Source organism: Enoplosus armatus, chromosome 8 (genome assembly GCF_043641665.1).
Source record: "Enoplosus armatus isolate fEnoArm2 chromosome 8, fEnoArm2.hap1, whole genome shotgun sequence".
NCBI classification, from domain to species: Eukaryota; Metazoa; Chordata; class Actinopteri; order Centrarchiformes; family Enoplosidae; genus Enoplosus; species Enoplosus armatus.
Genome location: NC_092187.1, coordinates 17,258,801 through 17,272,702, shown reverse-complemented (window position 1 = coordinate 17,272,702; position 13,902 = coordinate 17,258,801). Strand labels below are relative to the sequence as shown.

Genomic DNA, 13,902 nt, shown 5'->3' with positions numbered 1-13,902 from the left:
CAGTTGTAAGAGATTTCTGTTCTCTGTCACTTGTATGTGGTATGTTTTGTTGTTCCACCTCCCTCGCTGCTAACTCATGGGGAGCAGAGGAGGGAGTAACTATTGCTGGCGTATTCATTTAGATGCAGTGATCAAACGGAGAGCTGAAATGCACAGAGGAGGAGCAGCCCTGACACTTCCTGCTCTGCTCATCTCACTTCTCTCTGGACAACATTGCCCCCTGGTGAATATGCTCCGATTGTCAAAGGCTTGTATTTAAACAGTGTGGGATTGCTTCTGCCTGCTGTATGTCCCACTGCATTACCCCACCCTACCCTGCTGCACTCTAATCACAGACTGTATGTTGAGAGAGAAATAAATATTATTTTGTGCTTGATGGCATGTTTCAGTGTTTTTATTTCTCGCAATATTATATTAAAAGTACAGTTCTGAGTACTTATAATAAACAATTAGGATAAATTGCATCAATACATTTTAAATCGGGGGTGTTGTATGTATTTTTTTGATATAAAGGAGGTTCAAGTGTTTGTAGACTTATTTGAAAGTGTGACGTGCGCTCAGGCCAGGCTTAATATTTTCACTCAGTGCTGCCGACATCTTTGAAGCAAAGCCACAGATTCGCAACATTCAACACAAAATAACCTGTGGGAAATTATCAGTCAAGTGGAGATGAAAAATAAATGATACAATTGACGTTTCGAACGGAATACCATTCACGTTATTATAAAATCGTGGTTAAAATGTGCATACAGCCTCTATTTTAATAGCAAAAGCCGAGAAATAGATCCTGCTTTGTGTGGCGAATGTGTCAAGCCGCGACTGCGGCGTAACGTTACAGCAACGGTTGCCCCTTTTGTTCAACCGAGTTCCTGAATTATTCCCAACACAATGAAATGATCGGGATATTATATTGTTTCATAAAAACATTTCACTGTACCTACGCTTGCTGTGATCTCATTTTGGGGAGTATCTAATGAATTAAAATCGATCTGCAACCCTTCCGATCTGGTGTGAGGTTTCCGAAGCACGCAGTCTTGAGGAACGTGGAGTAGTAAGTGTTTATAACGTTAGTCCAGTTCCGTAGCGTTGTACGATTGAAGGCTCGTATTGAGGAAAAGTGGGTCACATTTTGACAACTGAAAGCTAAATTCTAGGTGTGACTTTGTGTCAATTCAAGTATTCCATCTTAACCCTCTGTGCCCTGACGACACGAAGTAGTAAAGCCCTAATGCAGAATAAGCATGCCTGGCTATTTTTCCTCGTATCGCACAACATTTCAGGGCAATTTCGCCACAGAGAAGGAGAACTAATTGGTTGATCGACCTTGGCTATTTGATTAAGTAATGGACCTGCTCCCACATGCTATAGTAGTGTGGTAAACCTCATGAAATTAGACGTTATAATGTTGTTTTGCTGCTCAGTATCTGGGATTCACAGGGTGAGGTCATTGTGGAGGGAAACACTGAAGAGGGCTGAATGGTCATTTAAGTTACAGCCAGGCTACAGTGGGTTTAACTTTAAACACTCATTTGTTTATCATGTGTTATTAATCATACTAAAATACTCTGTAACGTTAAAGTAACACCTCTTTGTGTAGCTAACGTCTGCCCTGTGAATACAGCTACAATTTAGCACGCGAATTAAACTAACGTAGTAGCTAGTTATTGTTACTGAACTGAATGAAACACTGTGCGTCGATTAAAATGGAAAATTAACGGAAGCTAGCAATAGCTAGTTTGTAACGTTAACTCGTGAGTAGTATATTTATTCTCTGTAGCAATTCTGTTTGACAGTGAATTGGTGTTGTTGTCTGCTAGCTGCTGCTAGCTTGCTGGCTAACAGCGTCAGGCTGCAATGTTTCATTGTTTGAGGAGGAACCATCAGCAAAATGCTACGGCTAACGTTAGCTGGATTAGAGTGCCTTATTTTATGGTTAGCTTTGGTTTGGTTTTCAAATTAAATTTCGTCCTGTGCACTGTTGTCATAGCCAGATTTAACGAGCTGCAAAGAAGCTTGAATCTACTGTCGACTAGACTTACTGTTGTGCCGCTTGTTTCACTGCACGTTAACCTAACATAACTGAACATAGCAAGGACCAGATGCCAAAATATTGACCTCAATTGCACCTGCTATTTGGTGACCGGACATAATTTGTTTGCTACTGGGAGTAGGGGAGATTGTCACGTGACTGCACCATAACAGGTGCACAATGTGCAGGCATGACTTGTCTAGACTGGTGTCTCTAACTGCTACAGTTCAGTGACAATACTTAGTATCAATGTTAACTCATGTATTGTATTTTTAACACATAACATAGCAACAGTATTAAATCTCTGGAATTGATCCTCTCATGATCCTCCTTTTTGTTTCACTCTTTCAGATGTAAACTTGAACAGCATCTGTCCCAGCAGTGGCTGTTGGCACAATGGGGCTGGACTTTGATGTAAAGACGTTCTGTCACAACCTGCGGGCCACCAAGCCCCCTTATGAGTGCCCTGTCGAGACTTGCCGTAAGGTCTACAAGAGCTACAGTGGTATCGAGTATCACCTTTACCACTATGACCATGACAACCCAACTCCTGCACAGACTGTACCCCAGAAGAAGAGAAAGGGACGGCCTCCTCGCGCCTCATTGGCTGGGTCAGGGGATACGGACGATGGTGGAGGTAACGGAGGTGGAGGACTGGGGCACGGAGGGAACACACCTGGTAGCCCCAACCGGTCAGATCGCTCTAACTCCCCGGGCAGAGAGACAATGACATATGCCCAGGCACAGCGTATGGTGGAGCTGGAGATCCAAGGACGGATCCACCGCATTAGCATCTTTGAGAACATTGATGTGGTGTCAGAGGAAGATAGTGATGCGGAGGATGCTCCACCATCTGGTACTGGCGGTAGTGGTGGAGGGGTGTGTAACGGTAGTGATGGTGGAGGTGGAGGCAGCGAACTGGGAGGCAGCGGCAAGGACCGCCCAGATATCCCATCTTCTAATGGGGGCAAATCCACCCCAAAGTCCGGGAAGCATAAGAGTAAAGAAAAGAAGAAGGATGGCTCGTCTCATCATCACAGCGCTCAGTCCGGGCCAGCAGTCAAGCTCCCTGAGGCGGTGTTCAGAGAATTGGACCAAGAGAGACCTGAGGCCCCTCCTCGGCCATTATCTTACTACAGGTCTGCATTGAGAATTATTATCCGGTTCATTGATCATTACATAGCAGGTATGAAAATTAGAAGCAGGATTATTGTTAAGTACATGGGAATTTGGAATGGGGTGCATGTGTGGAGGATGCATCTTTTTTTAGACAGAAAATATATATGGTGAGTCATAGATATTTGAAGCTCACATTCACACAGTCGACTTTGTTTGCAGGTGTACAGCTCATTGTCGTGCATGTGTCAGGAAATTAATTTGATCTCAGATTCCTCGTATTTTTCATTTCCTCTTTACACTTACACTTCTTTTCTACCCATGTACTGATATTACAATGTAATAATGCAAACATATTTTCTTCTTCTTTTCAATTCCGGTGGTCAGGTACATTGATAAGTCTGTGGAGGAGCTGGATGAGGAGGTAGAGTATGACATTGATGAGGAGGACTACATCTGGCTTGACATCATGAACGACAAGCGGCGGCGTGACGGTGTGACGCCCATCCCTCAGGAGGTCTTTGAGTATCTCATGGACCGCTTAGAGAAGGAGTCCTACTTTGAGAGCCACAACAAGGTACCTGAACTTGGAAACTGAGGGAAAAATAATATTTGAAAACTGAAACATATATGGAATGCATCAAACTCCGATCTCTCCTGATCCTCCTTTCTCCCAGGCAGACCCCAGTACCCTAATCGATGAAGATGCTGTCTGCTGCATCTGTAACGATGGAGAGTGTCAGAATAGCAATGTGATCCTGTTCTGCGACATGTGTAACCTGGCAGTGCACCAAGAGTGTTACGGTGTGCCCTACATCCCAGAAGGCCAGTGGTTGTGTCGTCGCTGCCTGCAATCGCCAAGTAGAGCTGTGGACTGCGCTCTCTGTCCAAACAAGGGAGGCGCTTTCAAGCAGACGGACGACGCCCGCTGGGCTCACGTAGTCTGCGCCCTCTGGATCCCAGAGGTAAATCCATACGCCATATATTGCAATATATATGGATGGTTGCTCAGCTCGTTACGTTGCATTTTAAGTGCGTAGATTATAGAATGCAAAACACAATTTATATGATACAAACCCAGATGAATATTGTCAGTGTTAATGGACAGTTTATCAGGGCGCAGTTGGTTTGTTATCTCGCTACTACCCTAACCCTTTGATTAGAGTATTGCAATAATGTGAATTTTGCTGCCTTTCCTCAGGTCTGCTTTGCGAACACAGTCTTTCTGGAGCCGATCGATAGTATTGAACACATTCCTCCTGCGCGCTGGAAGCTCACCTGCTACATCTGTAAGCAGCGTGGTTCAGGCGCCTGCATCCAGTGCCACAAAGCCAACTGTTACACAGCCTTCCACGTCACCTGCGCCCAGCAGGCGGGCCTCTATATGAAAATGGAGCCTGTCAGAGAGACTGGGGCCAATGGCACCTCTTTCAGCGTCCGCAAGACAGCGTACTGTGACATCCACACGCCCCCGGGATCAGCCCGACCTTTGGGAGGAGTAGGCGGGGCCAGCATGGGTTCGTCTCACAGTGAAGGAGAGCTGGAGGAGGATGATGAGCCCAGCATCGGCCATGATGATGACTCTAAAGGCTGGAGCTCTGAGCGAGCCAAGAGGGCGAAGGCCAAGTCCAGGCTGAAGATGAAAAGAGCGAGGAAGATCTTAGCTGAGAGGAGAGCTGCTGCGCCAGTGGTGTCTGTTCCCTGCATACCTCCCCACAGGTACGTTGTATTCACTACATGTTTTACCTGTAGTGTCCGCTTCACAGCGCCAAGACACACATGTTTCCCTTTTTATACAAAACTGTATGAGGAACAGCAGGTTGACCAGAACTAAAATTGTCACTTATTTGAATGACTTAGATCCCTGTGTTTTTTCACACCAATCTCTGCTAGCTCTATGAGTGCTATTATATAAATCACCCTTACCTCCTGGAACAGAAGAGACTTTCCCTATAACAATAAAGAAAGTTTTACATTTATGACATACATTTAAGAGTACAAGAGATCAAGAAATATTTGTTTATTTCCCAGGCTGAGCAAAATCACCAGTAACTTGACGGTACCTAGGAAGAGCCAGTTCATGCAACGACTCCACAGCTACTGGACCCTGAAGAGGCAAAGTCGTAACGGCGTGCCTCTGCTACGTCGGCTCCAAACCCACCTGCAGTCACAGCGACATATTGAGCCTCTCCCACCACAACCTCCATCACAACTCCCTTTGGTAATTTGTGTAGTTGTTAAAGAAAATGCAGCAACTTACTGTTATTCTGTACTTGCCTCATTCAGTTGTCTAACATGTTTGTGCGTTTGTGTACATTTTTGCTGCAGAGGGACAGTGAGGAGAAACAAAGTGCTTTGAAGGAGCAGCTGAAGGCGTGGCAGAGACTGAGACACGACCTGGAGAGAGCCAGGCTTCTGGTGGAGCTCATCCGCAAGAGGGAAAAACTCAAGAGGGAGACGGTGAGACACAATCCAGCTTTATTTCTGCCATTAACAGATATCAAAACCGTAACACTATGTTTTTCCCAGTGAGGTGTATAAGACAGTTGTTAGTACACAGAGTCTTCTCTTTGGATTAGACTTGCTTCCATGCAGACAATGTCCTTCTCCTTTACACAATCTAAAAGTCATTTTAGCTGTTTCAGTAATATATGTTCTACCTCCTTGCAGTTTTTCTGAGAGGTCAAGAATAGGTCAAAAATGTATTTGTTGTGGTCAGGTCTTTGGAGCGTGGGAGGGTTAGGTGCTGCTGGGAAGCTCTGACACATTCAACACTATTTAGGTGGACCACCCAAATAAACAACACTTTCTACTGGCAGCTTAGTGCAGTCACATATGAGTATGTGGGTACATGCATACATCTGAATTGAATTTGTGTACACACAATTCTTAACACACAGATTTCGCTTATGTGTATTTATTCAGTCGGCAGGTGTAAAATATGTGTGTGTGTGTGTGTGTTCAGATAAAAGTGCAGCAGATGGCGCTGGAGATGCAGCTGACTCCCTTCCTGGTGCTGTTGAGGAGTACCTTGGAACAATTACAGGAAAGAGACACTAACAACTTTTTCACTGAGCCTGTACCGCTGGCAGAGGTAAATGCACACATTCACACTCTGGATGTTTGCATATTCATGCAAACATCATATCAATGTTTGAAATCTGATCACATTGGAGTATATTTATATTTGTCTCCTCTGTTTATTTAAATTAGTATATAATGCATGTTAAATTACATATTGCCCCTTCCTTCTTTATATATTTGCATTTTATTTATAACTACATTTATAATGCCATTATTGTGACATTTAAAAAAATCTATTTATCTATAATATTCCGGCTCAATATCTTTGATACAACTCTTTGACAACTCCTTGCCAAAAATTGTTACGTGTTAGTGTAGAAAACAATCCAAAAAAATATCATGTAATATTGTTAGCAGCCTCAAACATTCTGTATCGGTCAGGCGTTATCCTGACTGGCATACAACAACTTTTTCAATTATGTATTCGCTGTGACTTCTTTACACTGCACTGAAAATTCACTGTACAAATACAAAAGCTTCTTGGACCATGCTGGTCATGCCTCAACCTGATCTCTACCCTATCCAGGTGCCAGACTACCTGGACCATATTGACACTCCAATGGACTTCCAGACCATGTGGAACCTGCTGGAGTCCCACCGCTACCTCACTTTTGAGGCTTTTGAGGCAGACTTTGGCCTCATTGTCAACAACTGCCTCAAGTACAACGCTAAGGACACAGTCTTCTACCGCGCTGCCCTGCGGCTCAGAGAGATGGGCGGGGCCGTCATAAGAACCGCCAGGCGGCATGCTGAACGGATAGGCTTCGACTATGAGGCTGGCATACACCTCCCTCGAGAGCCGAGCCCAGACAGCCAGCGTGACCAAGACAGAGACAGAGACAGAGACAGAGAGAGGGAGCGAGAGAGGGAGAGGGAGCGAGAACGAGAACGGGAGCGAGAACGGGAGCGAGACAGGGATAGAGAAAGAGACAGACTATTGTCCTCTAATGAAGATGGTAAGCGAACCTCTCACACTTTGGTTGCGAGCTTTTTGTGGACTACACCATTGGACACCAGTATGGAGTATGTGGAGTAAGATGCTGAATAGAAATATGTTGTAGAGAAAACAAAAAAAAAAGCTCTTTGGCGCAGTAAAGCCTTTTGACCAGTAGGTGGCATATATATAACATGCTACATCACAAATCCTCTTTGCTTGTAAAAACTGTTTCTTTCTTTACTACTTCTTTAGTTTAAAACCAAGCTGTGTTCATGTTTGTTACTAGATGAAGTGACTTGTTGGGCCCTCGCACATATTGTATTTAATCTACCATTAAGAACTATTTTTGAACTGGTTAGGGTTGAGTTTGGTAGCACAGTAATTCTACCAAACATGCTGTCCACCAGGAAACCGCCCACGACCCTCCCTTTGTAGTTTCCAGTCATGTTTGACTTCCCTCATAATTATTTCCATTCTCTTTCTTGCTCTCCCGGCCTCTCTCAGACCTGCTCCTGCCAGAGAACAGGCGACGGCTGCCGCTGGAAGAGCAGCTGCATTACCTGCAGGTGCGTCTCGATGAGGTCAGCTCGGGAAAGCACAGCATTGGTCAGTCTCGTCGAGCCAAAGCTCTGAGAAAGGAGATCAGTGTCATCAAGAGGAAGCTCGCGCACCAGAGGGAGGGAGGCTCCGGTATGGGGGGCCGGGAGTCTGTGGGAGGAGGAGACCGGGGTTCTTCCCTCCCTCATCACACATCCTCTGCGGGACACCACGATGAGGGCGGAGAAAGCAGCAGCCAGGAGATTGGTGGAAAAGGTGCGTCTCGGAAGATGTGCATGAAACATGAAAATGATAATAGCTATAAAAGGAAAGTGACATAATAAACATTTGCTTGCATTTTAACCTATAAACCTCTCTCTCCCTCCAGATCTGAGTGTGTCCTCTTCTGCCCTGGCTCCAGAGGTGGGCCGTCGGACATCTGTCCTCTTCTCCAAGAAGAACCAAAAAATGGCTGGACCCCCAAAAAGGCCAGGACGCCCCCCCAAGAACAGGGACACTGGCTATGGTGGGGCGGGGGTAAGCCAAAGCCCCATCGGTCCCCCTCAGCTGCCCCTGCTGTCAACCAGGCACAGGAAGAGGCCCCGCAGCCCCCGCAGCAGCTCCAGCTCTGACAGCGACAGTGACAATGACGACCTGCTCCCAGGTACAGTAGACAGTTTCACGATAAACAGTAACCTACCATTTTGAGTGGCACGCACTCACGTTACTCTTTCTCTCTCTTTTCCACAGGTTTGCCAAGTAACGGTTTTGATGGAGGAAACCAGCCAGTAACAGAGAGCTTCCGTGTGTACAGAAACGAGCCTCGTCTCCCTCGTTCCAGCTCAGACTCCGAGTCCACAACCAGCAGTAGCAGCAGCGCAGCTTCTGACAGGACCAGGTGATTAGTGCACAAACATACCAGTTGTTCATTAGATACAGAAGCTCCTCTAACCCATACACTTAGCATCCGTTCCTGCAATTCTACTGAAGTTTGTAGCCTTGATTAACTCATTGTTTTGGCTTTACAGACAGCAAGTAACGCATTAGTCATACCAACTTCAAAGTCAGCAAGTAACACATTAGTCATACCAACTTCATGATGTGATATTGTGTCAGGGCAGTGTGTCTGTAAGTGTTTTGCGAAATACGCCTATTTTTTTTCCAATGACTTCCTGGAGTCTTGTCATCACTTTTGAGGTTGCCAGGCAGCCAGCGGAGACTCCAGGAAGTCACTCCATCCAGCTGCTGATCACTAAGAAACAGTTCCAGCATGTAATTCCCTGTCTCAGATGCAGCATGTTAATTACTGAGCTTTTGAGGTGCTGGTAGGCATTTTTATGAACGTTGGAAGTGATCCAGGCTTGCTGTTTTATGCTAAGCTAAGATAGTTCAATAGTTAATGAACAGTTGACATGAGAGTGGTGCTGATCCTCTCATCTCACTGTCAGCAAGAAAGCAAATTAGTGTATTTCCCAAATTATCAAACTATTCCTTTAAAGTGCTTACAGATATGATGTTGTAGTAGTGTCAGCCAACCGGGTAGTCATCTCAAGGATATTATGGCTTCTATGAAGTGATTAATTAACATGAAATAACTATTTTTAGTAGCACTAAACTATGAAACTACAAGAAATGTTTACCAGAACAGTTAGTTCAGCAACCAATAGCGCGTAGTTAGCTGTGTTTTAAGGTGTTAACATCAATAGTTGATTACATCTTTGCCCTGTCAGATTGTAAACGCTTGATAAAGGTATATGCTTCTTTATAGCCCTGCCTCTCTTCTCTCTCAGTACGACCCCGTCTAAGCAGGGCAGAGGGAAGACGTCGTTCTCCCGCTCTGCCTTCCAGGAGGACAGCAGTGAGGAGACGTCGGGCACTGAAAATGATTCCTACTCAGTGGGAGGATCACGGAGCGTTTCACATTGTAAGCACGTTTTTTCACACACTCAAACCCACACACACACGTACGCACCCACTTGTCAGTGCATACACCATTAGTTTCTATTTATGTCGACAGCTAGCCTCTTCTCAGAATGATTTGAATCTTAATGTGGTAACCAATCCAATATGATTATTTAGTTGTTCTGATATGATTTGACTCAGTGCCTTGATTACCAACGGGAAAATGACTAATGAGGTTGCGATTGCACCGGAGTTGTGCACTAATCAAAATTATCTAAATAACTGATATTTCTTACAGGTTGTATCTGGTTGATGTTGCAATAGTTTTCTGTAAAAACTAAAAACTCTGAGCGAATGAATGAAAAAGCTGAGAATAACAGAAACAATTCAAATCGACAGGGCATAGTTGCTGTAGTTGCTATCTGTGATATGGAGGGAAAACTAAACAAAACAAAAGCTACACATTACAGTGAAAGGGGACGTATCTTGTAATACCCACGTAGAGCAGGGTGATTGTGCAGCCATTGTTTAGCTAGACGTGAGGTTGCACAATGATTACTGTCTTCCTGTTCCTATGTTTCTTACCGTCAGTGGTGCGTGGCCGGGCCAGGTCAGGGTGCTGGATGACCTCTGATGACTATTCTTCTCTGGAAGCCCTGGACCTGGTGTGGGCCAAGTGCAGAGGCTATCCTTCATATCCTGCTCTGGTGAGCCACAAGTGGACTCTGCAAATAACATAGACCAAAGTCAAGAGAGCTGTTCACTTTAGGACATTCTGCAGGTTAAACACAGTGTGTCTAACCCTCCTCTCGCTACTGTTTTCCTGCAGATAATTGACCCGAAGATGCCCAGGGAGGGGGTGTTCCACCGGGGTGTCCCGATCCCTGTCCCCCCTTTGGATGTGCTGAAACTAGGGGAGCAAATGACCCAGGAGGCCAGGGAGCACCTCTTCCTGGTCCTCTTCTTTGACAACAAGCGAACCTGGTCAGTGCTCTGAGTCCTCTCGTCTTGTCTTTTTGTATTCCCTAATTCTATCATCACTAATCGTTCTTTAAGTCTCTTCTTCTTTGTTTGTTCTCACTGACATTCTGTAAACAGTACAGTAAAACACAAGACGCATGCAAAAAATCTGCTGATGTTACTGGAAATGTGCACACAAGTAACTCTGTGGCAGTTGTTCAAAGGAAACTGAAGGACTGAAGTGCAAGACGAATTTAGGGCAAACGTGGTTTTTGAGAATAGGAGGGGAAAAACATTGTATTTTAGGTCAACGTGTGGTGCGCAGTCACCTCTGTTCAATGTTTGCTTTTCGAAGTTCAAAGAAAAAACATCTGTGAGAAACCTCCTTGATAATCCCTTAAAAGGGAATTCAGATCCGCTTTCAGGACATACCCTCTGAAGTGAGAGTCAAAGAACCAGGAACTTATTTATCCAATTCATCTTCCACATGAAATGACTCTGTCTGTTATGCCCACAGAGGACACTTTAACAAGCTAGTAATTCTGTCTGGAGTTAGACCGATGCATGTATGTTGGGACAGTCTCACTGTGCATTTGTTTTTGCTTTTGATGCATGTTTTACTGTAGATTGGAAATGATTTAACACTCATGTATGTGTGTGTTTGTGTGTATCCAGGCAGTGGCTGCCGCGCTCTAAGCTGGTGCCGCTCGGGGTGGACCAGGAGCTTGACAAGGAGAAGATGCTGGAGGGCAGGAAATCCAACATCCGCAAGTCAGTGCAGGTGGCCTACCATCGTGCCATGCAGCACCGCAGCAAGGTGCAGGGAGACCCCAGCAGCGAGACCAGTGACAGTGACTGAACACACACACACACCTCATGTGTTGGTCCTTGAAGGTGTCGTGGAGTATACGTTTCTCTATCGAGAGCCCAGCCCTCCATCACAGAACACAAGAAACATTGCCAGTAGCACAGAGTGGGATAAAGCATCCACTACATTGGCCCCAAGACTCACATCACTCATGCACACTAAGCCGTATTTAATCTGACGTGTAAAATATTGTATTTAAGAGAATTGAAAAAAAATGGTATTAATAATAATAATGGAAAAATATGCTATGTCCGGAATCACCAATCAAAATATTCCTTGTATGTGGTCCATATGTTTAATAACAAATGAGATGATGGTTTACAGACTCAAAAGATGAACTTAGTGTTACACTATGATGCATACACAGCTCTGCCTCTCCCCGTCATTCTTACACACACATTCACACGTGTAATTTTACATTTGAACAGGGAAATGCATGTAGTGTACATTAACCGTGCACACTGTGGCTATGGCCGCGGATGCCGTCGCCCCAGCACGTCTTCACATCCATCGCCCACCTCTCCACAAAAACAGGCCTGGTGCTAGTGTCCAGTGGTTTGTCAGCGGAGCACAAAGAGAGACTGTTGCAAACTGGGCAAACCAACCTTAATGTTATTTATTCTGCTTACTCCTTCTTAACAAGTTCCACAAGCTCATTTTTTATCATGGACTACTTCTACTCACTCCGGCTACACAAGACATTGTTGTGTGGTCCCTTTTCGTCTGGCACTCTGTGTTGATCATGTCTCCTGTTTTTACGGTTTTGTTAACGCACGTCTGTGTCACACAGGCCGCCGGTCTATGAATAATGAGGACTAAACTGAAACACACGCCTCACTGTCTGTCTTAGTCTCAGGCTGATGGCTTTAGAACTTTTATATATACAGATTGCATAAAGATAGAAGTTTAATAAAAAAGATTTGAGTTTTTTAAACTCTGTGGGTCATGTTGTGGTCACTGTGCGTCTGCTTCTGAGAGTTGACTGTTTGTTCACCCTGGTTTCCTTCACGATTGCTGGAGACCATTGTTTGGAATATCCTTGTGTGTTCACTAGAAAATTTGTACCCACCCATTTCCCTCTCTCCAAAGAAGTCGTGACTCATCAGTGCTTCTCAAGACTTGTTACGCTGTATGGATATTGATTCACATAGACTGATAGCACAGCACTTCAATTCAGGTACAAGATTCGCCTGGTTGGGTTTTATGTTTCTTTGGAAGGTTTGTGTATTTTATTCTTTTAGGGTCCATATTTGCAGAAGCACTCAAGTTAACTTCCTCTTTTATAATAAGGACAAACACTATGTGTCCCAACATCTGACACCTTAATGTAGAGTTACAATCAGAAGTCTTTCACACTGGTTCTGCAGGTGTCTTGTCTTGTGCAGGATTTAATGGTGTATAAAGAACAGACTTACTGTACACTGGTTCTACTGGTCGGACAACCTTTCCGAAAAAACACAGGTATCATGTCTCATTACATTTTTTTTTTTTGCAGAAGGTGCCAGATAAACCTTGTGCGCTATCGTGCATGTTTTAAATGCCCAGATGTTAAAGCAGTGGTTTGGTTGCTCTAGACTAGTATATAGTCAAAGGTAATGTAATATCCTGCCCAAATAAAAACAAAAATCATACCAATAAAAAAAAAAGTGTACTTATACAGTGTCAAGGGCCTTAAAGGATACAGGAGATAACAAAATTCAAGTTTTAATACAGGACATTTTGCTGCCATTTTTAAATAAATTTCCCATGAATTGACTGTTTACATTATCAGTTGCTACGTGAGTTCATTGGCTTGTGATGACAAATATCTCTGAACAACCAATTTGAATTTCCTCGCCCCAAACCAGAGTTTTTCCGTGCACGATAAAAGATCCCCCACCCGACTGCAACACCCACTCACCACAAGCTCTATGTCTGCAGATTTGTAACCAAAACATCACCCCTCTGATTGGCGACGCCTTGTTTCCTGCCCTGAGCAATGCTCTGAATATGAGAGGAAACAACCGATAAGCATCAGCACAGGAGGTGACCTGGTGACATGGAACCCTGTTTTTTTTTACCAAAACCCTGCTTTAGATTTCCGTTTTAACTGTAATTACGACATCTACTGTACCCCATCTCTGTACACACACACACACACACACACAATAATGCATGGGCTATATGTGTAGTTATAATACATTTTTTATTCAATAGATGAAATAAACCAGATAATGTAGATAATATCTGAGCAGCTAGTTAATCTAAACCAAATATTTTATGTACTCATGTTTAAAGTCTTTCAGATAAAGGTTCCTCACACATGGAATGGTGTATAAAGTTGGGACAGACTTAAAATACACAAGAACCTCAAAAGTGTACTTAGGTTCACTACAATAAAGTAATAGTAATAATTAAGTGTGAAAGTGTTCACTTCCATTGGACGCTTTCATGTTTTATTCTTTTACAACATTGAATCAAAGTTCATCA

The 13,902-nt window shown here is 44.1% G+C and overlaps 1 protein-coding gene across 1 annotated transcript; it reads left to right on the top strand.

Moving 5' to 3' along the window:
* Positions 1-953: 953 nt before the first annotated feature.
* Positions 954-12,367, top strand: brpf1 (bromodomain and PHD finger containing, 1). Its single transcript, XM_070909799.1, has 18 exons — positions 954-1,051; positions 2,381-2,640; positions 2,713-2,885; positions 2,955-3,168; positions 3,533-3,722; positions 3,823-4,110; positions 4,347-4,864; positions 5,177-5,329; positions 5,464-5,605; positions 6,111-6,239; positions 6,756-7,185; positions 7,671-7,983; positions 8,099-8,367; positions 8,454-8,601; positions 9,494-9,627; positions 10,197-10,312; positions 10,435-10,589; positions 11,241-12,367. Exons 2-18 carry the CDS (start codon positions 2,426-2,428, stop codon positions 11,422-11,424), a joined length of 3,771 nt encoding a protein of 1,256 aa, XP_070765900.1. The 5' UTR covers positions 954-1,051; positions 2,381-2,425; the 3' UTR covers positions 11,425-12,367.
* The last annotated feature ends 1,535 nt before the right edge of the window (positions 12,368-13,902 follow it).